Below are 27,611 nucleotides of genomic sequence, written 5' to 3'. Positions count from 1 at the left end.
TAGAGGTGGAGAGGAGGGATAGGTGAGGCGGAGTGCTGCGTGTCTCTGACCAGCCACTCCTGACATGGGATTGGCAGCCAGCAAGGAAGCAACCTGGAGCCACGGAGGATCTCACTGAAGCGTGTACCCTAGACCTTGCCAGGCTTACATCGTCACATGACAACTTTTTTTTGTTTTGTTTTTGTTTTCGAGACAGGGTTTCTCTGTAGCTTTGGAGCCAGTTCTGGAACTAGCTCCTGTAGACCAGGCTGGCCTCGAACTTGCAGAGATCTGCCTGCCTCTGCCTCTCCCAAGCACTGGGATTAAAGGTGTGCGCCACCACCGCCCGGCTCACATGATACCTTCTAAGCCACATGGATTCAGACTGGAATGTTGGACCTGTTGGTGGTTAGCTCTTGATTGAGTTCCCTCTAATTTCTGGGCCTCAATTTCCCCCCACCCCTGCAAAAAGGGATCCAATGCAGGCCTCAGAAGCTGTGCTGGGCAGTGCAATGCTTGCTCTATGTGCTGGCTGGATAGGGCAGGAATAAGGCCACACCTGGGTGTCTAGGAAGGAAAGAGGGCCACAGAGCAGCTGTGACAGTGATGTAGAGCAAGAGGGGACAAACTGGGTGTACGGAACTGGTCAAGTCTTTCTCCCCAATCCAGGAGTGCAGCTGACAATGCTGGGCGTGTCCACCCTGCTTCTGCTCTGGGGCCTGGCCACTCCGAGCCTGGGCTTGCTTGAGACAGTCGGCACACTTGCTCGGATTGACAAAGATGAACTGGGCAAAGGTGAGTCAGGGGCAGGTGGGCAGACTGGGAGGGACCCCTCTGCAATTGTCTACATCAGAGGCAGACATTGGAGCCGAGGCTCTCGGTGCTCAGCTGGCACTTTCTGCTATATTCTGTGGGGGCCCCGGAGGAGCCAGCAGCACACACTCTGACGTGGACTTGTTCTCCGGCTCCTCCAGTGGCCACTGTCGCCCTTTTCTCTGAGCAGAGAACTGGACTGTGTGGAGTTGCCTGGAGCTGGGGACAGGCATGGAGAAGGGCCTGACTGGGTCATCTCTCCACCTCGTGTCTTTGGGATGACCATCTCAGGGACGATGCAGGGTCACCCACGGTGGGGCTTTTCCATCCTTCCCTCCCATAGTCGCAGAGACAGGCTGTGGACCTCAAGGCTGGGTCCGCTCTCCAGTCCGGTCCCAGGGTAGCCCTGGGTCCACTCTCCAGTCCGGTTCCAGGGTAGCCCTGGGATCTGGAGCCGAGTTTAACTCAAGGCCCTCACATCGCATTTGCTCTGACACTGGGCAAGTGTCTGCTCCTTTTGGCCTTTTGTCTGTCTCAGATGAATGGATTGTCAGGGGGTGTGGTCATTTATTCCTGGCACTCCCTGGGTACCATAAGCAGGGCCAGTGGGAGGAGTTCCTACCCCTTGAAAGTGACATGTCACCTAGTGGAAACAGCTAAAAGGAAAAGGCAGCGGCCTCGGTCTTGGTCCTCAGTGTGGAAGAGGGGTTTATTGAATCTTCCTCCTTCCCTCCCTCTCTGCAGCCATCCAGAACTCGCTGGTTGGGGGCCCTATTCTACAAAACGTGCTGGGAACCGTGACATCAGTGAACCAGGGCCTCCTGGGCGCAGGCGGATTGCTTGGAGGAGGCGGTCTGCTGAGCTATGGGGGCATCTTCAGTCTTGTAGAGGAACTCTCGGGGTGAGGCGGCCGGGCTCTGCGGGGGTTCTGCAGGAAGGCTTGCCCCCGCTTGCTGCTGGGAGGAACTATGGTCGTTGGTGGGCAGTGAGGGTGGTGCAGGAAGGGGAATAATGACTGTGAGCCTGGCAGGGCACGGACAGCCTCTTGCCATTGGCACTCAGGGGCTGGAGACAATTGTAGTCACTTGCTGTGTGACCCCGGGAAGGTGGCTTGATTTCTCTGGGCTAAGCCAGGTGTCTGTCTGGCTCCTTCCCTCATCTCTTTTGGGAGTCTGCTCAGAAGACCCTGGGCGTGCTGAGCTCCTCCTCATCCCCTGTACACCTCAGGGTCTCTTGAGGACTCTCATTCTGTACACACCACACATTTTGTTGGTTTGTCTTTGTCACCATGGCAGATTATAAAACCAAGGAGGGGAAGAATTCTCCTCTGGGCTGTTCATTGGAATGCCCTCACCGTATAAACAGGGTGTCGTGATAATTTTAGGATGAAAGAAATGGCAGGTGGCTAATACATTTAGTAGGATAGTCACCAGCAGGGGTTTCTAGGTGACCCTAAGGACTGCCGGTAAGTTGGTCTACTAAATGCAGAGATGGGACAAGTGTCAACTCCCTCCACAGGTGAGCAGGTGGAAGCCCCACAGGGCAGGAAGGTCCTTGCTGTGCTCACTCAGGGATAGAGAGGACTCTGTGTGTGACTGCAGCCCACACTGCTTACCCATGGCTGGAGTGAGTCAGGGCAGCCAGTCAGTTGAAGAGCACGGGCTGTGACGGCAGAGGAGACGGGGGCCTGGTCCCCATGTAGCACCCACATCTACTAAGGGGACTGGTGATGGCTGATAGCGTTGAGCTTCATCGAATAACTCTGAGATAGACCTTGTCAATGCCCAGGTTTTACACACGCAGACACTGACCCACAATAGCAGAATGAAACTTCTGTACACAGGTAGCCACAGAGCACGGGTGTGAAGCGTTGGTTGGATACCATGATGTTAGGACAGCATTAATATGTATGCAACAGGCCAAATAGAACCATGTATTCAGTGAGCACTCAATAAATGCTATCACTATTATTAGGTTCCACATCTCTGCGGAGAATGAGTCTCACATTGTCCTTGCTTAAAGGAGCCGTAGAATGTGCCAAAGCCTGAAATGGCAGAGCTATAAGCCGCAGGCTGAGAACTAGGAAGGAGGACTTCCTAGAGGAAGGGATGTCTGACTGAAATCAGGAAACCCAGGAGGACTCAGCTGGAAGAGGATGCTAAGTTAAAGAGAGTCAGGAATGAGGGCTCCAGATAGGAATAGTGAGAATGAGCTGGAAGGATAATAAGAAATCCCATGTAGGGTGTTCTCTGTATGGGACCCCATGTCACAGGCTGTCAGATAGGATCCGGCCTCCAACTGTGATGCTGGGGTTACACTGCTGAGCATGAACCACACTTGGAATCTTCTGGTCAGGTTCTCCCTGGCCTGGTGGCATATGTAGGAGTGAGCAGCCCACTCCACCTCTTCTCCAGGCTGAAGATAGAGGAAATTACTCTGCCCAAAGTGTCACTCAAGCTGCTGCCGGGGTTTGGGGTGCAGCTGAGCCTGCACACCAAGGTTAGCCTGCATGGCTCTGGGTGAGTGTGCTTCTGGGAGCCCCTATCCACTACACCCCCCCCCATTTCCTCTACCTTACTTCCTCCCCAAGGGACTCCCACTCTGTTTCTCTTGGGCCCCACTCTATTCCCTTCCCCCAGAGAACCCCACCTCATTGATGATCCTCAGGCTTCCATGGCATTTCCCAGGCCCTCTTCCACTGCCTGAGGTGGGGCAAGGGGAGTGCTGATGTTTGGGTACCAGGCCCCTTGCCATTCAGACCCAAGGATGGAGCGGGCAGGGTGGGATGGGGAAGGTCTGGGTGGCAGGCCATATTCATTTTGGGAGCTTTGCAGTCCCCTGGTGGGCCTCCTGCAGCTGGCTGCAGAGGTGAATGTGTCCTCGAAGGTGGCACTGGGTATGAGCCCACGGGGGACACCCATCCTGGTCCTTAAGCGCTGCAACACTCTCCTGGGCCGCATCAGTCTGATGTCAGGGTGAGTCTTTGGCTTGTACGTATTCAGCATGGGATGCCTGTCTCCCAGCTCTGCCTGAGAATGTCATACTGCCCTGCAGTCCCGGGGTTTGTCCCAGACATGAGAACCAAGTTATAGCTCACAACACACCTAGTCCAGAGTGGTGTCCTCCTGTTTCTAGGGTCCCGCTCAGGGCTCCCTGTCCCCAAGAATCATCTCTGCTCACAGCATGTAAGAGCCTCAGCTGTGACTCTGACTTGTGTGATTCTGGATCTATTGCTCCATGTCAGGGTCTCAGTGTCTTCTGTGTGCCTCTGTAAACACCTTCATAGTTACCACTTTCTGTGGACACCCACTCACCTGCCTATACTCATGACCAGCCTCACTCCAGGGAGAGAGCAGAGCCCACATAGGGCAAGGGGCCTGCCCAAGCTCTCACGCACAGATGAGACAAACATGGAAGGTGGTCTCTGACCACTACACTGCCCTCCTCTGGCCCACTCCTCCTCTGCCTTCCGGGCACTGTCTTCATCCTAGGCCAAGTCCCAGCTTCCTGACCTTGCTGGCTTAGTTTTAGCTCCAACAAAGGATGGGGTTCCTCTGTAAAGGCTTTAACAAGGGTGGGGGCTTTGGACTCCTTAAATTCTAGCATGTGTTCTGATGCACTGGAGGTGGTAAGCCCAGGGTACTGCTGCTATCTTGGAATGTGTCTTTGTGGAGATATGACCCTGTACCTCCATAACCTCCAGACAGGCCTGAATCCAACCAGTATCACTTATTCTCAGGCCATCTCCCTGTCATTCATTCATTCATTCATTCATTCATTCATTCATGTTTATTGAGCCCCATGCTAAGCCAGACATTGCTGCCCATGCAAATGACCCTTGCCTACACCTGTTGGATGAAACCTGGGGTCAGACACTTCCAGAGCACTTGTGAGGGATCCTCAGAGTGGCATAGGATAGGGTGGGGCTGTCTAGCCAGGGAAGCTAAAGCCTTGGATGGACCACGGTAAGGCAGGGCCAAGGCTTAAACACAGGTCTCCAAAGCCCCAGCCAACCTCACAAAAGGAAGAGACAGGAGAAAGGCAGAGGCCCTGGTCCACCTGCCCTGACGCCCACCTTCATGTCTCCTCCATCCAGGCTGCTGCCCACACCGATCTTTGGACTCGTAGAACAGACACTCTGCAAAGTGCTGCCTGGCCTGGTGAGTGTGCTCCACCCCCTGCCCAGGATACCAAGAGCAGTTAGCTGGCATCTCTAAGATGCTTGAGGAGAACTGTGTAGGTGGGGTGGATAGATAGTCTACCCTGGACCGAAGGAAGCCGTGTATCCATGGGAGGGGAGAAGACATCTCGGGGGGACTCAAGGGTTCACCCTGGGCTCTGGGGCTGAGCATGGGCTCCTGGTGCTGTGTTCTGGCAACACTTTCTTTCTTTCTTTCTTTCTTTCTTTCTTTCTTTCTTTCTTTCTTTCTTTCTTTCTTTCTTCCTTCCTTCCTTCCTTCCTTCCTTCCTTCCTTCCTTTCTCTTTCTTTCTTTCTTTCTTTCTTTCTTTCTTTCTTTCCTTATTTCTCTTTCTTTCTTTCTTTCTTTCTTTCTTTCTTTCTTTTCTTTCTTCCTTTCTTTCTTCCTTTCTTTGTAACACATTTCAATTGTTTTTATTGAAATATATATTTTTATATTTATAAATAAATATATAATTATATATAATTTCTCTGAGCCCCTCCTTTCCTTCCTTTCCCCCTTCTACGCTCTCCCATGATCCCCACACTCCCAGTTTACTCAGAAGATCTTTTCCTAATTCCCATGTAGATTAGATCCATGCACGTCTCTCTTAGGGTCCTCTTTGTTGTCTAGGTTCTCTGGGGTTGTGGATTGTAGGCTGGTTATTCTTTGTTTTATGTCTAAAAGCCACTTATGTGTGAGTAGATGTTATATTTGTCTCTCTGGATCTGGGTTACCTCACTCAATATGATGTTTTCTAGATCAATCTTTTTGCCCGCAAATTTCAAGGTGTCGTTTTCCCTGCTGTCTAGTACTCCATTGTGTAAATGCACCACATTTTCCTTATCCATTCTTCGGTCAAGGGGCATTTAGGTTGTTTCTAGGTTCTGGCTATGACAAACAATGCTGCTATGAACATAATTGAACACATGTCCTTGTGATATGATTGAACATCCTTTGGGTATCTGACAGCCAGAGTCCTTGGTTGTTATTCTGGGTGGGATTGTGCTTTGAGGTCAGTGCTGCGAGGTCAGTGCTGCGAGGTCAGTGCTGCGCTATGGCTTCTCTGTCTCGTCCTCCTGGCTGCCCAGGGCTGCAAGTTACACCAACTGGCTGCCTGCAGCCATTCTCTTTCCAGTGCTGACCTGGAGCTAGTGCACCAATCTTGCCTCAACCCCATCTTAGGTGTCTGCCAGTAACTGTGACCTTGGCAGGCAGCTCTTTGTCTCTGACCCCAGCTGTAGACTGAGGTGCTGGGCTGGAGTCTCACGTGGATGTAAAGTGCCTGCTCAGTGCACTCACAGTACAGGACTCAGTGAGTGGAGAGCAGGGTGTGATGGGTTTTGTGGATGACAGAGAAGATGAGGTACCCTGGGACTTCTGACCACAGGCCTTCTCTCTCTGCACTGGGATGGCAGGATGGAGCTGCAATAGTAGAGGGAGCAGTAGCCACTGTGACATTGCTTCAATGGCCCCTGTAATCTCTACTGCACCCCCAGTAATCTTTAGCACTTTCTAATTGGGTTCATGTAACAAAGATGTGAGGCTGTGTGCCCATATGTCCCCTCCCCATCCCCTTCCTGTCTTCATACCCTGCTTTGCTTTGAGACTCAGCACCAGTTGGAGAAAGGCAGCTATCTCTTGCCCCAAGCAGGGTGCACCCTTATCTCTGTAATAACTTCTGTCTCCTCCTATACAGCTCTGCCCTGTGGTAGACAGCGTGCTAAGTGTGGTGAACGAACTCTTGGGGGCTACGCTGAGTAAGTTGGGGCCCTGCCCCGCCTCTGTGATTCTTTCTCTTGTCTGCCTTCCCTTATCATCGAACAGGTAACCATGGAGGGAAGTGGGGTAGAGGGGACACTTTCTCTTCAGACTGCCCACTCCACTTTGGGGAGATCTCTGGAGAAGGCTTAGGGTGGAGACTTAAGGAAGGGGTGCTAGTGAGGATGTCTAGGGAGAAGCCCAGATGCCACAGGGTGCAAAGCCTCATAGCAGCCACTTCTGAGAGCTCTGTATGCCAGATGCAGACAGACAGACAGACAGACAGACAGACAGACAGACACTCACTGAGCACCCAGGGTCTTCAGACAAACAGACACTCACTGAGCACCCAGAGTCTGCCACAGACAGGCACTCACTGAGCACCCAGAGTCTGCCACAGACAGGCACTCACTGAGCACTTGGGACTGAAACAGGTGGCAAAAGTTCTCTGGGGAGAAGGAAGCCTCAGCTCCAGAGGGCTTCAGCAAGGCATCCTCGGCCATGCAGTCCAGTGACTCTGTCCTCTTCTGTGGAGTCCTCTGTACTCGGGGAAGTATGAGAAAGAACAGGGCAGTATGGCGCTCTGGCCACACCTCCATCAGGGAGCCTGGGAAAGAGGCAGGACAGGCATACATCAGTCACAGTAGGCCTAAAAACAGGAACACAGGCTTTGTCACTTTGTGTGGTCTCGGGCTGTGGATATCCACCAGCTAGGTGGGGTGACAGCAGCACCCAAATGAGTTCCGGATTAAAGCTAAGTATGCCCAGGTGCTCAGTAGATGAAGGGGGACTGTTCCTGGTGGCTGGGTTGAGGTCGTACTGTCTGCCCTCTTTCCTGCAGGCCTGGTACCCCTTGGGCCTTTGGGGTCTGTGGAGTTCACCCTGGCTACGCTGCCCCTCATCTCCAACCAGTACATCGAACTGGATGTGAATGTGAGTGTCCGAGACCAAGGCAGCGGGGTCCATGAGGGAGCCCCCGAGGTGGATGGGGATCATGGGCCAGGCCAGGAGGCTGAGCAGTCACCCATCTTCCTGTCCCCATCTCCTGTCCCATAGCCCATCGTGAAGAGCATAGCTGGTGATGTCATTGATTTTCCCAAGCCACGCCTCCCAGTCAAGGTGCCTCCCAAGGAGGACCATACCTCCCAAGTGACTGTCCCACTCTACCTCTTCAGCACCGTGTTTGGGCTCCTGCAGACCAACGGTGCCCTTGACCTAGACATCACCGCCGCGATGGTGAGTGGGATATGGAGATGTTGGGTAGGGACACCTGCAGTCAGACAAACGCTAGAGTCATTGGTCAAGCATCTTTATTCATCAACCAATAAAAGCAACACACACAGAAGGGACCTCCCACATCAGACACCTGCTCCCCGGCCTTGGAAGAGCTGGTGTTGGGTTTTCCTGTGGTCACTCACAGCCTTGCTTAGCCTGTTCTCTGTAAGTGAGGGTTGGGCATGTTTAGAACATACACACTGTCGTCCATGCTATCCCAGAGGAGAATGTCAATCCTCCATGGCACGTCTGAAACCTTCTAAACTCAGCCCTCCAGAAAGCCACCCCCAGCAGCCTGAACTGGCACAGAGTCAACCTTCCTTCCAGCCTTGGGTCAGATGAACCTTTCCTGAGTGTCAGCTATTTTACGCTGAAGCAGGAATGGCTGGATCTCATCTGCTTTCTTAAGAGTAGGTTTGAGCTGGAGGAAAACAAACAGCTAGGGTTTGACTTTGCCGAAGGCCACTTGCACTTTTGTCCCGGAGCTTCTGGGACCTCCTTGATTTTATGCTGGCTCCATTGTCCCAGTGGCTTAGAAGGTCCAGCCTCTAGAAGCCCTGCCAGAGGATTTTTCTTGGTCTCAGCTCTACCTGGAGCCCTGAGCTCTGAGCTATGTGAAGGCCTCACATGGAGCTTACGTTTGAGGTAAGAGGTTTGGCCTCTTACTTCATACAGGGTAGGGAGGGGTCTTCAGGGGACAGAGATAGGGATCTTCAACTGGGGATAAGGCAGAGTATGAAGGAGGGAAATGTGTCTGTTGTGGAATATTTGTTCAGATTGTAAAGATGTGTCTTTGCCAAGGTGCCTTCTGATTGGTTTAATAGAGAGCCGAATGGCTAAGAGCTAGGCAGGAGGTATAGGTGGGACTTCCGGGAGGAGGGAGAGAGGAAGAGTAATTGAGAAGGCGCCAGGAGACACAAAACAAGTCGGAGGTACAGAATGAAAGAAAGGTAAAAAACCATGTGGTAGAATGTAGATTAAAAAATATGGTGCACACCTTTAATCCCCACACTCAGGAGGCAGAGGCAGGAGGATCTCTGTGAGTTCAAGTCCAGTCTGGTCTATAGAGAGAGTTCCAGGACATCCAGGGTTGTTACACAGAAAAACTCTGTCTCGAAAAACAAAACAAAACACAAAAGGGGTTAATTTAAGATAAGAACTCGTTAGAAACAAGTCTAAGCTATAGGCTGAGCTTTCACATTTAATAATAAGTCTCTGTGTCCTTATTTGGGGGGTGGCAGAATAAAGACAGACACTGGACACCATATGTAGCAAGTCTTTCTCTGTGCTGCCAGCTTCCAAATAGGGACACAGAGACTTATTATTAATTATGAAAACTTGGCCTTAGCTTAGGCTTGTTGCATTAGCTTTGATAACTTAAACTAAGACATTTATTTTAAGCTGCATTCTCTCACGTGGCTTGTTACCTCCGTTCACTGTACTGCTTGAGTTGCTTTCTCTGTGTCTGGCTGATAACCCTGCCTGTCTTCCTCTCTGAGTCCTCTGTGTCCCCGGAGTCCTGCCTAACCTCTTCCTGCCTTGCTGTTGGCCATTCAGCTCTTAAAAACCCATCACAGTGACACATCTTCACACGATGCAAAGGAATATTCTACAACATGTCAGTGAGCGACACAGCTGGGGCCATGAGCATTGTCATGAGAGGTCCTCCCAGAGCACGTCTTATGTTATCACCATCATGGTGTGTTGACTGAGCCTGAGAGTGCGTCGGGAGCCCTGGGGACAGAGTGTGGACAGATCTATTCTGATAGGTGGTTCATGTGGGGGTCACTGTTGCTTAGCAACCTATTGCTTAGTGGACCATGATTACCACTGCTTCCTAGCTACCTCAAGGGGAAGAGGCATGGGCCCAGTATGCTCACATTCCTAACATTTCCGCTAGAGCCGGTAAGCTTATGTTATGAAATGAAATGGCCATCTCATGAGTGATTGCTGGGGTGATGGACAAGAGCGCCTGGGGCCTAGCCTCTACTTTCTGATATTGTCTGGGAGCAACGAGAGGGGTCTGATAACAGTTGCACAACTTGGGCTGCTGTTAGTCAAGGATAGACCTTGGGCAGAGCTTTAGTATCCCTTGCATAAAATGAGGGCAGTCTTAGCTCAGCTGCGGGGCTGTTGTGTCGGTTGCGCAAGGGAAGCTGGGAGGAACTCTCTGCACGCATCTGGTGCCTGGTACAGGGTCAGGCTCAGTCATTGCTGAATAGGTGCGAGTGTCTGTAGTGAGCAGAGGTGGGGGGACGCACTCCCTGTCTTGCCCGTGTGCCCAGGGATCCCTTCCTTCTCCACTAACCTCTTGCTGCTCTCGTGTTCAGGTTCCCAGAAATATCCCGCTGACGACTACCGACCTGGCGGCTTTGGCCCCTGAGGTGAGTGGCCCTCCTAGGAGTTCCCTTAGCGTAACTCTTTCCCCATGAACCTGAATGGACTCCAAATCTTTCCCAGGGCATCTCTCTAGAAACCCAAGATTAATACTGAGTCCAAGTTTCTACTAAAGTGTGGAGTGCTAATGGCCATATTCTTTCCTGATAGCACAGCTGGCGTAGAAAGGGAAGGATCAGAGTGTCCCAGAGCCACCCGAGTTCACTGGCCACAGCTGTTCCAGCAGGCATAGAACAGGAGAGTCTCCCCAGGCCCCTAATTGCTGTGGTCCTTCCAGCTACTTCCTTCCAGTTACTCAGTGGATACCGAGCAGAAGGAAGCACACCATTAGAGTGTTCTGTGTGTCCCAACGTCACCTCTGCCTTTGAGAAGTGATGGAAATCAGGACAAGAGCAGTTTAGAACAGAGGCATACTGCCTCCCCACCCACCGCAGACACCAACATGCTGGAATCTGAAGGCCAGTGTCCCCAGCCCAGATTCCTGAGTTACTTAATTATCGGCACAGGGAATCATAAGGTCCACCCTCAAGGGTCCCCCAGACCTGAAGAGTGGGTCCCCCGCTCTTGCTTTTTGCTGTCCTGGAGAGACAAAGGAGAAGGGGCATGGAGGTGGAGATAGGGAACATTAGTACGTGATATTAGGGCCCAACTTCCCTGTTCCCTCCACACACAACTCAGTTGGGCCTGGGCCCACCGCTCTCCAGCCGGGGGAATCAGAATCATCCCGGTGTTGACAGGACTACCATCACTTTAGGGATCTTAGAGCAGCAGCAGAGTCCGAGGGGGTCAGACAGAGGGACAGAGGATGTGGTGGCTGCTGGGTTGGGTGTGGAGGACAAGGTCTGTGAGTCCATGGAGGGGATGGCTCCAGGAAATCTCAGGGAGCAAGGGGGGGACTTCACCCCTCAGAGTCTCAGGGCTGAAAGATAGAGGAGGCTTAGGGGCTTGAGGTTGGACACTCATGGGAACTTCTTGAGGGCAGGAGGAAGGGGACTAGGGATTTGTGGCAGAGACAACTGAAGGGGCCCTTGGGTTGTGTTGTTTTATTTTCGATCCTTGAGCTTGTTATTTAGCCAAGGTTAGCTTTAATTCTTGATCCTTTTGCTTCTGTCTCCCAAGTGCTGGGATTTTAGATGTGTGCCACCATGCCCAGCTTGTCTGTGCATGCAGTCTGATTCAGTGGCCCCATGGATTAGAGTCTTGCCACCTTGATGGGGCCAGGTGCCTGCTCTCCTAGGTCATGCTGTGACCTTAATGCCAAGCACGATGCTTCTTGCCTGGTGGATGGTCAATGTGCTTGCCTGACCAACTGTTTCCGATATTGGTTATCTAAGCTGCCTGGGTGCCCTCTGCCCTTTCCTTGTCTCTCCCAGGCCCTGGGGAAGCTGCCCCCTGGCCAGCCCCTCCTGCTCTCGCTGCGGGTGACAAAAGCACCCATGGTCGCGCTGCAGAGCAAGAAGGCCACGGTCTCCATCCCAGTGACCATCCGTGTGCTGTCTTCTGTCCCTCAAGGAAGTCCTGTAGCCCTCTTCCAGATGAATGGGGTAAGTGGTTGAGTGGAGAGTGGGGAGCCCCATGTGTCAAACAAGACCCCCCATGCCACCTCTGAACTGAACCTAACTGTTTAGCCAGCTTCCCACCTATCCCTAACCCTTCTCTGACCCAGCGGATCCATGCTGTTTCCTTGAGTCCTGGGAGTTGTTCCCTAATGACCTAACTTAGCTCAGCTGTCTCCTGGGGAATCTGCCGCCTGCTTCAGCCTGCTGGTCCCAGCATGCTTTGTGCTCTACCTGCCCCGCCTGTCTCCTCTGCTATCTTCCTAGGTTTGCTCAAGTGTGCTGGGGAACCTCTAGCTCTCCCATGGGTTAAACATTGGGTCTCCAAGGTCTGCGGCCCAGAATGCCTGCAGTTTCTGCCACCCAGTAGGACCAGAGTAACCTGTGGCAGGAATGGTCAGAGGTTCTCCTGGCATTCAGGTGACTGTCCCTATGCCTTGCAGAGTCAGGGAAAATAAATGCCCTCTCTTCTTCTCAGGTTATGACTCTAAATGCCCAGCTGGCTCCATCCACTACCAAGTTGCACATATCCCTGTCCCTGGAACGGTAATGTGGGGGTCTTAGGGTGACCTTATCCCCTCTAGACACAGGAATCAGGGACTGGCTAAAATAGGGGCCACCTGGTGTCAGTGGGCATCACTGAGCTGGGTGTTTAGTGGGTTTGTCTCGCCTCCTACAGGGAGGGGACTGGCGATCACTTCAGATCGAGCAGGTAGGGCTCAGAGTAGGTGGCCCTGACTGGCCCCTCCACTGCTCCCTATGTTCAGAGACTGCCCTGGTAGCGAGCCTGCACCAGGATACAGAGGCTGCACCCTGTGCCACCAGTCTGATGCTGATCACAGGGACAGGAGCCCCACACGGCTGGCAGAAGCTTCTGCTTCCTATAGACTCCTTCCTCGGATTCCTCCTCTCCTGCCCTGTGTCAACTGGGTATCCAGAGCATCCAAGTAGCCAAGATGAAGGCTAGACCATTCTCCTCACACTTTCATACACTTCCCAGCACAGTACTTTACAGTTTGTAAAGTGCGCTCTGGCTTGAGAAATAGACCTGTGTTCCGGGCCTCCCTCTCCTCCTGGCGCACTGGCTATGATGAAGTCGGTCTGGCCCCTGTCCCAGTAGTAATTTCCCAGATGTCTTTGAGATTCGCCTGTCCTGAGTCACAGCACCCAGTATGACATCTCTGCCTTTTGGCCTCTACAGCTTCCCTGTGGTCCCCATTGCAGTCTCCCTTAACCAGGCCTGCTGTCTGCTCCTCTCTGCCCCCTGGTGGCAGTTCATACCACAGCACTCCAGAGGTGAAGACCGAGGTCTAGGCTGATCCTGAACAGCACTAGGGTCACTGGTATACATGACCATTAGTGAGCACCTGCTGGATGGGGACTGGTCCATGTGCAGTATCATACACACAGACATCTGGGAGGCCCCTCGGAGGGGTTTGAAGCGCAGTCTCAAGAGGGAAGTGAGGGCCTCTCAGTCCATTTCACAGTGAGGAAAACAGAGACCCTGGGTCAAGGCTGGAGAGAGATGAACTAGGCCTGAGTCTTGTTTCCTGTCCCTGGAAGGCCATGATTGGGGTGGGCCAGGGTAAGCTAGGTGAACAGCCCTCAGTAGGAAGTGAGGAGAAGATAGGACCTCTCATCCTTTCTCTTCTCTCTGCCAGGTTGAGTGTCCAGCTGGCCTCCTCCTTTTCCCAACCTTTTGATGTAAGTACCTGGGAAGAAGGAACTTGGCTCAAGGTGGATCTTTTGGGTGGGGAGTGGTGGCTGAGGCAAGGTCAGGAATGCTTCTGTGTGGGCTCAGCTCCCTCTGGTCAGAGCAGAAAAAGAGATAAAGTGTGCTAGTGTTCATGCTTGTGTTTGCCTGTGCACCTGCATTTGTGTGTGCATGCATATGCATATGTGTGTGTTTATGTGTGTGTGTGTGTGCAAAGTGGCACTGATTACCCTAAGAAAACCAATCCATGTTCTTCCAAGATCTTGGATCGTCATACTTGTAAATATTCAAAGGCTCACAAGTTCCGAAGATCTGGGATGTCACACAAAGTTCTGAACCCAGAAAGTTCTAGCACTTCAGAGCCCCAAAGAGTCCCAAGGCTCTTTCCTGCTTCTTATAGATTTCTGAGGCTCTGAAATCTCAGGGACAGCCTCAAATTCTAGAATGTTCTGAGGGCTCAAAAACTGTCTAAATTCTAAGGTCAGACTTCACACAGTTCTACTGGATCTGGTCACATTCCCTTCTCCCTTTCTCAGGCGCACGCACCCTAACCCACAGAATCTTCTAGAATGGAATGTCTTCTAAGATCCCAAGCTAAGGGTGAAACCTGCATTAACCCGAGTCTCTTTTGGTGCTATTGGGTAGACAACCCAGTCCAGGGGACCCATTACCTGCCAGGAACTGTTTCTTTAGGCTTGCTGGAGGCTTCCAGGACTCTGGTGTCCCATGAAGTCCCTCCCATACACCCTGTGTTGCAGGCATCCCATCTAGAAGAATGGCTAAGCGATGTGGTCCGGGCAGCATACATGCAGAGGCTCAACGGTATGACTGAACTGAAGACTGATTTGCTCCTCACTCCCTTGCTTTGAGAATACTGAGGCCAGGGAGATGCCAGTGTTTCCCTTCATGCAGCAATAACCAGTACCACCTTGCTCTACTCTGGGCCTCCACAGTTATCCTCCCTAGGGCCCTGCTTAAATGCCCATATCAGCCAGAGATGACCCCTCTGGAGGTGTGGCTGAAGGGGGACCACATGTGATATAGAAAACACAGGTTTTGTCTTGTTTTGTTTGGGTTTTTTGGGGTAAGTAGGAGTTTGCCAATAAGAAGCTGAGTTCCCACAGGGAGAAATGTCTGCCCATCATCAGTGTCTTGGGACACCCTATCTTTGTCTTCACCCATTTTCTCTTCACAGAACACCTGGAGGTTGGGATACCCCTGCCTAAGATTCTCAATGTCAACTTTGCCAATTCAGCAGTAGAAATCATTGAGGTGAGCTTCTCTGTGGCTGTGTTCAGATGACTCCATCTTAGGCCCAGAGGGACATGCTTGACACCTCTGAGAGGCATGTTCTGCCTCACCTTCTGACCTGCCTCTGTATCATTTCTATATAGCCCAGAGAAATACAAACCATGTCTAAGAGAAATAGCTAATAAATAGCTCACGTATTTCTACCTTTGCCTTCCTTGCCCATGGCAGACATGTCAATCAATCACAGAATTCTGTTGAATTATGACATGTCTGGCCTGAAGAAGGCACCTCAGATAAACTCACAGAATCACAGTTCTTTGGTTCATGAATAGCAAATACTTGTGCTGGCCTTCCCTCATCTTATGCCCATGGCAGGCATGACTAATAGATTGTGACATCCACCAACACACTTTCTTTGGGCTACAAACCTGTTCAAGTCAGCACACTTCTGAGTCTTGGGACAGTTCCAGGAAGTGAGCAGAACAGGGGTTTCTCTACCAGTTTTTAAGCTGAGGATGAAGGCCGAGGGGTGTCAAGGTTATTCAGTATGTCTGAGCCAGAAATCTGAGTCACACCAGACACGTTCGGCTGCTTACCCCTGGTTTAATGATGGGTCTCAGAGCAGGAGGCAGGCACACAGTGAGGCAGATAGATGCACAGGCCTGGGGCTTGGAGACCTAACTGAGAATTCCTGTTCTTTCAGAATGCTGTTGTGCTGACCGTGGCACCGTGAGGCAGTGTGGCCACTGCTCTTCCTGTTCACTTCAGAGTCCTGTCTGTCTGCACTCAGTTTCCCTCCCAGTCTCTAGCCTGCATTGGTGACAGTATACGTGCCCCCGTCCACCCGGGCCCACCCTGCCCTCTGTCCCTGTGTTCTGCTTGTTTGGGGGTGGGGAACAGCTGCACAGCCCCAGGTCTGCTTCAGAAAGCACACAGCACCTTGGTTCAGTCCCAGCTTCAATAAACTGATCCTTGGTCTTGTGCCTGCCTGCTGGTTCATTCCCTGATGATGCAGAGGAGTGGTGTTGGCCTTGGCCTCCAATGACCTTTCTCTTTCTAAGCAGGAACCATTGAGAGATGCGGGAACCTGGAGTGTTGTGTCCCAGCCCACCTGGCTGGCCTGTGCAGCCTCTGGTCCTTGTCATGCCTCCCCGACTTTCCTCTCCCTTTGATCCATTCCCCACTCTCCCTCCTTCAGAACCTGCATCTCTGAGTTTTGGGCACTTCTCAGAAGGGTGTATGAGCTGAATTTTGAGGGGTGAATAGGAGTTTTCCAAGGAGAAAAGGAGCTGGAACTCCATGCAGCCAGGCTGAGACGCCCACTGACCAAGGAGAAGACAGGGATGCCCCTTGAACAAGAGAGCACTGCCAAATGCTCTTGACGCATGGCACGGTCAGCTTCACGCACCAGTGTGACAACTCTACAGGAGATACAGTTTAAAGGATTTTTTGGGCTCGTGGTTTTGGAGGTTTCAGTCTGTGGCAGGCTAGCTTCATTTCTATGGACAGTAGCTGGGGCAGACATCACGGTGCTGGGAGTGTGTCAGGAATTCCTTCCTCTTCCTTTCTGTCCTATTCCCTAGACCTCAAGCCTATGGAAGGTTGGCACTGCTCACATCTGGCGTGGGGCTCCTCTAGGGTTCATCACTCAAACAGATCCATCACTAAACAAACAAACAAACAAACAAACGATTAGTAAAGTAAGCTTTACTAATCTTCCAGGCATCACCAATGCACATGGTAGGAAGTCATCCAAGCTCCTACTCAGAGGTCCAGGCAGCCTCCTACTGTAACTAAAGGGGCTCGGATGCCTGACCTTGGGCTCTGTCTCAGTCCCATATCCCCATATGTGCTGATGGACGGCAACAGGATGTCTAAGACTGGCTGGTTTACGATGAGTAACAATTTACCAGCTCATTGCTCTAGAGGATAAGACATCCAAGATGGAGGAACTGATGTCTGCTGGACTTCTTCTTGATGTGCCATCCCATAATGCCAGACAGAAAGGCCCAAGATAGGAAAGAGATGAAGAAGGGAGATTGAGGGGGAAAGGGAGAGGAACACACACACATACACACACACACACACACACACACACACACACACAGAGAGAGAGAGAGAGAGAGAGAGAGAGAGAGAGAGAGAAAGAGAGAGAGAGAGAGAGAATCCTTTCTTTAGGAACCATTCACACACCGTGGAATTTACCTCTTGCCTACTTGAATGGTACCCATCTGTGCACGAGGCTGGAGTCCCCACAAGCTTAACACCTCCCACTGGCCCCATCATACAGGGAACACATCCAGGCCACAGCATGTGCTGTGACATGGGGAAGTCATGGTTCTCTCCCAGTTCCTCCGAGGGCTAAAGTCAGCCCTTGTCAGGTGCTGGGAAGAGAGCCTGGCATGTGTGAGTGAGCAGCAACCTCACCAGACCTTCACATGGCTGCTTTTTCTTGGCGCTTCTTCCCGAGTCAGACCGGAAGCCTGACTTTTCCCTGCACTGGGGTGCTAAATGTTCACATTAAGACACTTTGCCTGACTGAGAGTTCCCCAAAGACGGGACAGAGTCTGTTTGCCATCCTGCTGAGCACTGAATCCCACAGTGCCTAGATTGGATGGGGGGGGGGTTCCATGCTGCTATGGTTCAACTATGAAGTGTCTCCACAAGACTCTTAGGTTAGAGCTTGATCTGTGTGGCACTATGGTGGCATGGGGTGAGAAGCTTTCCTCTATGTCCTTCTGTATGGTGCTCCACCATCCCACAGTTCTGAGAGCAATGGAGCCCGTTGACGGTAGACTGAGACCCCTGGGCTAAAAGGACGGCGGGCGTCTTCCTTCACATTGTTTCCCCAGGTCTTTTGTCATAGTAATGGGAAAACTGATGCTATACATCCTGGTTCTACAATGGAGAAACCAAGGCCCCCGAGAAGTGGTATCAGACAGCTCCTAAGTGGCAGAAGCGGGAAGTCTGCAACTCAAGCAGATCCTGCTGATCCTGATTCCGAAGCAGGGACGTTCACTGTGACACTGTGGTGCTGTTGCCATGCATTCACAAAGGGCTAGGCACAGTCCAACATGCCTTTTGCATTCTCATGTTCAACGTCTTAGCCCTGCTTTCTAGTAATTGTACAGGAAACTGAGGCACAGGGAATTTAAGTGACAAGCCAAGGCTACCCAGATCAGGATTTGAACTCAGTGTCTCTCCTCCATGACTCTGAACTTCCACCCTTAGGATAGGGGATAAGACACAGTGTGAAGAGTTGTGGTGTTATCCTGTTTGTCTCTAACAAATAAAGCTTGCCTAGAGATCAGAGGGTGAGCTAGCCACTAGGTAACCATAGAGACCAGAGGTCTGTATATACAGGAAGTGAAATGGCTGAGCAGAGAGAGGAATATAAGGCAGGAGGACACAGGAGCTCAGCCCTTTTTTGGATGAGGAATTAGCAAGGTGAGAGTTGGCTGTGGCTTGCTCCTTTCTCTCTCTGATCTTTCTGCATTTACCCCAATATCTGGCTCCTGGTTTTTATTATTAAGACCAATTAGAACTCGTGCAACAATTAGTTTCCAACTTTATGGCACGAATTCATGGAAAAGCCGGAGTCACCACCCCACTTGCTAGGTTTTCTTTTCTTTGTTCCTCAAGCCTCTGAACAAATTTGGGATTTTCCTGTTACAGTCTCTCTACAACAGTCTCCAGCTGCCACCCACACTCCAGAAGCACCTGGGCTCCAAACGCCGCAGGACTTACCTGCCCTAGACCTGCTGGCTCTGGTTTCAGGCAGTTCCCTCTGTGTGCTTCTGCACAACCCCGTGTGGGTTTTTCCCTGGACCTCTTCTTCAGGCTACTGCCACCCTAGGTCGCTGCCTTGACACCTGCTCAGGCTTCTACTGCTGTTGCTATGCCACACGCGCTCAGCTCACAGCTACACTGTTGCAGCCACGGCTGTCCTCAGCCAGCTGTTCACCGCCTGTGTTCTCCGATCATACATGCTCCGTTTCAAATTTCACTGACATTGTCGAGACAATTGGAAATTCTTAAAGAGAGGAATTAGTTAAAAAAAAAAAGAGGAGTTTTCCCCCCACATTAAAAAAATGGGAGACACTATTAATATGGCTTAAAGTTGGAACAATTAAATGAAGGGACAATCAGTTTAGCCAAGATTGACATAATGTTAGTTATCATTTTGATAATCTTTATTATCAGCTTGATAATTTTTGGTTTATCCCTAAGAAATTTGGTTGATATGAGTGCCAAGATACAGGCCTTAGAAAAACTTATTATAACAGATCATAGAGATATTTAGATCCAGACAGAGGAATTTAATGGAGAATCAATTTTAGGGTTGTATTATAAGGTTAGAGAGGAACAGTCTAAGGTTTTCAAACAACGAACTTTAATTTATCCAGTTACCTTATAGGAACAAATGCCAAATGATAGATAGCCCCAAGCATTGCAAGAGTTAAATGGACTCCTATGGCAATGTTAGATTTAAGGAGATTCAAGGAAGCAATAGTCTCATATGGCGTGTACTCCCCCTTTGTGAAGCAGAAGTTAAACTCATGATCAACTTGTCAGAATTATTCATCAAGACTGGAGAGACTTGGTTACAGCAATTTTAGAGTTTGGTCCTCAGTTACAGTGGAGGACCTTGTAGTGGCATTTCATTTGTATTTTAATCAATAAAGCTTACCTGAAGATCAAAAATGTAAAATAGCCACACTGGCCAGCCTTACAGACCAGGCAGCAATAACACACACCTTTAATCTCAATAGCCACACTAGCTTGCCATAGAACAGGTAGTAGTGGTGCACATCCTTAATCCCAGAACTAGAGAGGATTGTAAAACAGGAGGAGACAGCTCTCAGTCTCAGTCTCATTCTGAGATTCCTGGAAGCAGGGTCACCATTTTCAGACTGAAGTTGAGGTAAGAGCCAGTGGCTGGCTGCTTTGCTTTTCTGGTCTCCAGGCAAGCTTTATTTATTAAAATACAAATGAAATGCCACTACAGTACCTGGTGGAAAGATGAGGCTAAGACCATTGCACAACAAAGTAGGGCTAGAGATATGGAAATTTCCCAGCACCAACTTCTTGGAGAGGGAGATGATGCTGATGTACAAAGGCAATATCTATATTATGGCCACACCATGGATTTATACTGTGCAGCAGCTTTGAGTGCTTGGGACAGAATTGAAGAAGTAGGAAAGAAAATTAAAACATTTACTAAAGTTATGCAAGGCCAAAAGGAAACCTTCACAGATTTCTTACAAAGACTGACTTCAGCAGTAAATAGAATATAAAATTAAAAATCTAGACAAATAATAATAGAATCTCTGGCATTTGAAAATGCTAACACACAATGTAAAAGGTTAATTAGGCCATTAAAGACAAGAACAGCAAACTTAGAGGAATGGATCTGAGCTACAATCAATATTGAATCTTATGATCATGATGATGCATGGATAGGAGAGGTGATTTTCAGAGGTTTGAAGAAAAATCAAAATGTCAAATGTTTCAGTTGCCACAAACACAGTTGCCTAAAAAGGGATTGTAAATAGGGCACTCTTAGAAAAATGCTTTTTCTAAGCATAATCCAAACAAAATGCCTATCCCAGAAGGTATGGCAAGGTCAGGCATTGGGATAATGAATGTAGATCAACAAGGGACAGTCAAGGTAACCCTTTGCTATTGGGAAACACCTTTAGGGGCCTCTTGTAGGCCCCCATGCCAAATTTGGTTTAGTTGTTTCCTGTCATCGTGGAAGAAACTCCTAACCAGAGCAATTAAAGAACCTAATGCCTATTGTATTGTAAGAAACCACACTGCTCTGGGTGATAGAACAGCTATAGAAGAGAGAACAGGAATTTCAGGAGAAACCATAAATCAAAATTGATAAAGTTTCAATTTGAACAAGTGAGACCTCTTAATTAGAAGAGGTGATAAATAGTTCATCAACCAGTGTTCAATTTAAACTAACTTCTACAACTCTCACAGTTTTTGGAAGACACTTGCTTACACTTCCTGCTTACTCAGGTAATATTATTTCCTTCTTGGGTTTCTGATGGAGTTGAAGACTTTACAGTTATAGTTTTTCTTGTTACCAGATTCAGAAAAGAAATTCTCCAAAGAAGTGTAAGTGTACAAGGTTGAGAGACATTTAAAGACTGTTTTGGCAATGCAAATTAGAATAGAAAGTGAATTAGGTACAACCTTTTGGACTCATCAAGACAGGATAGATATGGAGTAGTTTCTTTGAACTTGTCAACTGCTAATCAACTAGACATTGTTGATGTACTTATTGAATGCATATATTGTATATAATTATTGTACTTATTGTATATAGTTTTTCTTATATTATAACCTTCCTTTTTATTTTAGACAAAAGGGGAAATGTGGTGGTATCTTGTTTGTACTTTAAGAGATAAACTTCCTTTCTGTGGGATAATGCTCTTATATACTGTAAAGATTTGTCACTCATATTGGCTTAACAAAATGCTGATTGGTTAGTATCCAGACAGGAAAAATAGGTGGGGCAACCAGACTAGGAGAATTCTGGGAAGAGGAAAGACAGAGAGTTAGCTGCCTCCCAGACAGAGAAAAAGCAAGATGAGAATGGTTCACTGAGAAAAGGTACCAAGTCACATGGCTAAACATAGATAAGAGTTATGGGTAATTTAAGTTATAAGAGTTAGTTAATAATAAGTCTGAACTAAGAGGTCAAACAATTTATAATTAATATAAGCCTCTATATGTTTCTTTGGGACTGAAGGTCTTGAGGACTGAGTGGGACAGAAACTTCTGTCTACAAATGGCTCTCAAATGGTTGGCAAGAATTTCCATATAAAGCCCGAGAAAGCTTAAAAAAAGAATTTTAGGCAGACAAGAATAAAGTCAAGCACAGTTTCTTGGAAACCATCTATTTTCTGGTAGGCTCTGTTTGCTGGGAGCAAGCAGAGGGTGACTCCTTTAGGAAAGGCTTCCTGACTCAGCATTAGTAGCATAAACGTTATGGTGGCTCTGTTAAGAGGCTCTGCCACCAAACACTTAAATGGTGTTTATGAGCAGTCAGTGGTATGCTTTTAGGTGGTAGCATGGACCTAGAAACTCTTCAGAGTTGTGACAATGAGCATGGCTCCTGTAAATACTTCTGCCACAAAGGTAGACTCTCCGGAAGCCAAGGAATGGGCAGAGCCAGCTGCCAAAGCTTTAATCTTAGCCTTGCCACCTAAAGTCACAGATTAAAGTCTCATGTGGTCAGAAAAAAGCCAGAGATGTACAGTAAAGACAGATTCAGATTTAAATAAAACCTCTAAAAGGTTTACAGTGTTTAAAAAATATGTAGGATTGGGAAAGAAAAGAAAAAGGATAGAGAAAGTTCTTAAAAAATTAGAGCAGTCAGGTGTGTTGGCACATGCCTAATCCCAGCATTTGGAAAGCAGAAGCAGGCAGATCTCTGTGAGTTTGAGGCCAGTCTTGTCTGAAGGACAGCCAAAGATACACAGAAAAACCTTGTCTCAAAAAAAAACAAAAACAAAAACAAAAGTTAAAAATAAAAATAAAGGAAACAGAAAAGAAAAGCCACATAAGGATGGAAAATACACAGAGAACCTGAATACTGTATGTTATTGTGTTGTCTCTGAATTGCTTGACTGATAAAAGACATTTGATTACAAATGCTGCTGGATTAATCTGACCTATATATTTTGAAAATGTATTGACTTCAAAATTTAAATCAAAAGACATGTTACTTTGAAAAAGAGGTTTGCTTTTGTTTCCACAGGAAATGAGAGGCTGTGTGTTCATTCTGGGTTAGGAAAAATAAGGTTTGATCAAGGAAGACCCCCCTGAAAAATCTCCCATGGGAATGGATGGCCCAGATGATTCAATGTTTCAGAGCACCTCTGCTGCAGTTTCCTCTGAGTTCTACATCCAGAACAGCCTCAAGGCTGCTGGCTGAGATGATCCAGCCTAACAGGATACTCCAGTCAGGACTTGACCATAATCCTAAATTTTCTTTGGGTCCCCATAATATTATCAGTGCCCCAATCAGCAGGAAGCCTAGAAAACTATGCCATATTCCCCAAAAATGGATTATGAATGTTTATCTTTGTTTAGTGTGTTTGTTATAAGTTGTTATGGATAATGATCAGGAAAAAAGTTAAACAAAGCAGATTAGGTTCAGGGTTCTTGTTTTGAGAAGGAAAAAAAGAAGAAATGGTGTGGGATAATGCTCTTGTACACTGTAAAGATTTGTCACTCATATAAGTTTAATAAAAAGCTGATTGGCCAATATCCAGGCAGGAAGTATGAATAGCATAACCAGACCAGGAGAATTCTGGGAAGAGGAAAGGCAAAGAGTCAGTCATCACCATGATACAGAGGAAGCAAGGTAAGAAGGCTTTACTGAGAAAAGGTACCAAGCTACATGGCTAAACATAGATAAGAATTATGGGTTAATTTAAGTTTTAAGAGCTAGTTAATAATAAGCCTGAGCTAAGAGGCCAAAGAGTTTATAATTAATATAAGCCTCTGTGCGTCTTTGGGACTGAGTGACTTCAGGATCATGTGGGACAGAAACTTACATCTACACTTGCCTGAAGATCAGAGGATGGAGCTGGTCACTAGTTTACCATAGAGGTCTGTCTATCTGTACAGACAGACAGGAAGTGATATGGCTGGGTGGAGAGAGGAATATAAGGGGGGAGGACACAGAAGATCAGTTCTTAATTGGCTTATGAGTTAGCAAGGTAAGAGTTGACTGTGGCTCACTCCTTTCTCTCTCTGCTCTTTCAGCATTTACCCCAATATCTGACTCCTGTTTTTTTTTTTTTTTTCCAGTTATCCTGGTTTTTGTTATTAAGATAAATTGGAACCTGTGCCGCAAAGAGTACCCTGTGTGGGCATTCCTAGTGAACTGACCATTCATACAGCAGACAGTGATGAGGGGAGGAGGCCACAGTGGAGCCGGAACTGTTTTCTATCTCAACCGAGTGACTCAGCACACATGCACACACTTGCCTCCTTTTATAACTGGGTCACCTTCAGGGTCAGTCATCTCCTGGGAGATCTGGATGTCCTTCCACCATGCTCCCTTCATGGCACAGCTCTAGACAAAGGGCCTTTTGGACACTAAGCCCATGCGATCTCCCTGGCGCCGCTGCACTAATCCTTCTAAGATATCAAGGTGGCCCCATGAGACAGGTCAGTCTCAGAGCCACTGGGGCTGCTCTGGCCTCAGAACTGAAGGCAGTAAGAGAGCCTGGAGGGGGGACAATAATCACCCCCAGGCTGCAGCCATGCTTGGCCCTCAGCAGATCACATGGCCTTCCTTTTCCTTGGGTGAGGAAAAGCATATTTGGATTCTTGGATTTTACTTCAATATAAAAGGTGATAGATATGCTTGCTTATCCAGCATCTGGGGAACAACTCCTTGGTGCCATGCAGCAGAGAGTCAGATTTTACATGATGGAGGCCCAGCGACACACAAGGGACCATCAATTACAAATGTTACTCCTAAACTCTCCATGACACAGAGGTGCAGACCGAAGCGCAGGGAAGAGCAGGTGTGGTCCAAATTGGCGGTCAGAGCAAACGGGGTAGAACCCACTTTACACAGGGCTGTTGCTGTCACTCAGGGAGCCACGGGGGGCTGTGATCTTCTGGGGCTTCTGGCAGGATCTAGACATTTCCTACCCAGCCTTCTACACTCTTCATAATACAGAACCAGGCTGAGGCCAGAGAGGAGGAAGTCGTCCTGGTTGAGAGAGTAAACTCCAATCCCATAGCCCTCTGGCCCAAGTGGGATTTAGACAGCTCACCGTGGATTTCTTCTTCATGCCTCATGTGACCTTGTGAAGCCCGAAAGGACCCTAGATGTTGAAGCTGAGAAAGCTCTGTCCCTAGGAGCATTGCGTGCAAGTCCTATCTTTAGTTTCAGGCCAGGATTGATTCGATTATCAGTTTACTTTAAGCAGGCGGAATGATGGCAGCAGAACCCATTATCAGACTGTGCCCTTAGCAATTCCATCAATGCCCCTGCTGCAGACAGTGAAACTGAATTCTGAAAAGGAGTTGGATCAGGAAAACAGACAATGCTATGTTACACAAGCCAAACATGTCAGGACTTGAATCTATGACACCTGCCTTAGGGACCCTTTGCAGCTAGGGAGGGGTGGGAAGCATTGTATGGTGGGGGAAGCTGGCAATGTAGGCCTTAGTCTGGCCTTGACAGGAGAGAGAACACCCTGGCTTCTTACAGTAGTGGCTGGGAGGGTTGTAAGCTGGAGGAGGTGGCATCAAGTAGATGTGGAACAAGACCTGGGCTGAGTGTGGGAAGCAGGAGGCCTCAGTGAGTGCCCAGGCCAGTGGAGACTCAGTCATCATTTGTGTGTGACACCGGCAGCTGTGCTTGCACTGGGCTGAAAGATGGTCACACTCCTGGTTTTCCTGGAGAATTCATATCTAAGCTGGGGTCCAGGGATTGCTGAGTGGTCCAGAGGGGGAATAAAAGGCATGGTAGACAGCAGAGCTGGCAGGCGCAAAGGCCCAGAGGCAGGGAGAAACAGAGTAACAAGGACCATGGGGAGTATAAGGGGAAGACAGGTGTGGGAGACAGCAGTGAGAGACAGGAGTGGGGGGGCGGGGTGTCTTGGATGTCAAGGGGAATCTGGGCAGTAGAGTGGTCAATGGATGCCTCTCGGGAAGTAGGGAGTGACTGGGGAAAGGAAAGATGGGACTTTGGGGGAAGGAATGTTGTATAGTATGGTAAGATGCAGGCCACATGGATACGTAAAATCATCACAAGCTTGGCCCTTTCATTGTGTGGAAATGTATATAAAAAATTGTGGCCTGTGTGTGGAAGTGGGTAAAGTCACTTCCTGGTGTCTGTACCTCATGAACCACCTCCATTAAATGTTTTCATTAATAAGAAGTGCCGTGGTTAAGGTGTCTCTTCACAACAATAAAAACCTTAAGAAAAAAAAAAAAGAAGTGCATTTAAATAGGGCTGAGAACCGAGCTCAGGTGGGTGAGGGCTCACTAGCAGCAGAGAGTTGAAGCCACAGCATACACAGCTGTGGTGGTGACTGTAATCCTTGTGAGATGGACGAAGGAGGCTCAGCTGTCCGAGGTTATTCTCAGCTACATGGTGAATTAGAGACCAGCCTGGGATGCATGAGGCTTTGTCTAAAAGCACAAAAAGTGAAATACTCATGAGATAAAAAGGGGCTCTGTGGTTGGATAAAAACGTGACAGACCCGGTGCCACAGAATGCCAATGTTGGTGAGACTGGAGAGAGCTGGCAGGGGTGTGGTGCTCACTGGATGCTCTCTCAGCTTTTCTGTACATGAGTTCTTTTTTCTCATGGTGAAACTCGTGGGTGTGGGGATCCTTCTGTAGCTCTAAACCATCTGCCTATGAGCTGCCCCACACCTGAACATCTGGAACCCAGATGTGCTCACCTGAAGGCCTCTCTGGGATTTCCAGGAATGTACCCAGATCAGGATGATAAACCCCAGCTCGTGTGACACCATCCGGGGCTGAACACACTTCTTGGAATTAGCCACAAACCACAGACTCTTGTGGTTTTGGGACTCAATACTCGAGTTGTAGAGAAAATCTAATTCCGGTCTTATAATTCTAGTCTGTCATAATTACACAGCCCTTCCCTGTCCGGGTCCTTGTTTGGACTGTGGCCACTTTATAAGGCTGACCTGTGGCCAGACTCAGCCCACAGCAGAGGCCTGGGCATTAGATCTCTCAGGATTGACTGTACAACCCATCAGGGGTAAGTAGGAATCCCTTCCCTATCACAGGTCTAGGGCAGCAGAGGAGGCTGAGGCCTCGTGAGGGATGAGAAATCCCACACTGTAAGCCTGCAGGGAAGTCCTGCCAATGGCCAGAGCTGAAGAAAACAGCAAATAAACCCAAATCAGGCCATATGTATGTATGCAAAAGCTGTGCCCAGCTTTCCCATGAGTCTGAGCCAAATGGGACCTTTATTACCCTATAGAGCTTTTCATTCAGTTGCTTGCTGATGCTGGGAATGCCTCGACTGCTGTCTGTTTTTGTTTTTATGAAAGGATTTTTTTTATATATATGTAGAGTTATTTAGGCAAGGGGTCCTAATGAGGCAAGGAAACCAGGAAAGCATTCTTGGACATTCAAGTTTTTAATACTAGAAAGGAGTATCTCCCAAACTCCTGGGATCAGATGGGTATACGGAGCTCAGAAGTTTTGTGAAATTCAAGAGTGGTGGGAACAAGTTAAAGTGAGGAGAGTGTGTACATGGAAGGCGCTGATGTCAGCAAAGGGAGACTGTCGGGCACTGGTACTCCGAGGCAGACGAGTGAGCAACCTGGGAAGATGAAGTGGGCGAAGGAGGCAAGGGCACCGAGGCTGCCAAAGCTTCCTGGAAGCTGCCATCCGAGCTGAAGTCAGGCCTCACCCACCTCAGCACGCTCATCGCTTCCTGAGGGTCGGAGGAGACTGTTCTAAAACAACAACAACCACCCATTACTAAGCACCACCTGTGTGGCTTAGATGCCCCACCCTTGTGGTTAGGAATTAGAGGTCCAAAGGGGCAAAGTCTTTTGCCTAAGGGTCAGATCTACAGGGCTCTGATCCAAAGCCATGGTCCTATGCATATGGTGTGGATCCCACTGCTCTAAGGGAGGGAAGATTATGGATTA

The 27,611-nt window shown here is 49.0% G+C and overlaps 1 protein-coding gene across 1 annotated transcript; it reads left to right on the top strand.

Moving 5' to 3' along the window:
* Nucleotides 1–662: 662 nt before the first annotated feature.
* On the top strand, nucleotides 663–15,658 carry Bpifb3 (BPI fold containing family B member 3). The gene is made up of 15 exons (XM_057781890.1): nucleotides 663–774; nucleotides 1,537–1,693; nucleotides 3,207–3,311; nucleotides 3,627–3,767; nucleotides 4,889–4,952; nucleotides 6,671–6,731; nucleotides 7,574–7,665; nucleotides 7,789–7,968; nucleotides 10,338–10,391; nucleotides 11,778–11,948; nucleotides 12,439–12,506; nucleotides 13,622–13,664; nucleotides 14,433–14,496; nucleotides 14,870–14,946; nucleotides 15,629–15,658. Exons 1-15 carry the CDS (start codon nucleotides 663–665, stop codon nucleotides 15,656–15,658), a joined length of 1,419 nt encoding a protein of 472 aa, XP_057637873.1.
* The last annotated feature ends 11,953 nt before the right edge of the window (nucleotides 15,659–27,611 follow it).

The sequence above is a fragment of the Chionomys nivalis genome, chromosome 9 (genome assembly GCF_950005125.1).
Source record: "Chionomys nivalis chromosome 9, mChiNiv1.1, whole genome shotgun sequence".
Taxonomy (NCBI): domain Eukaryota; kingdom Metazoa; phylum Chordata; class Mammalia; order Rodentia; family Cricetidae; genus Chionomys; species Chionomys nivalis.
This window is presented reverse-complemented; position numbering and strand designations above follow the sequence as displayed.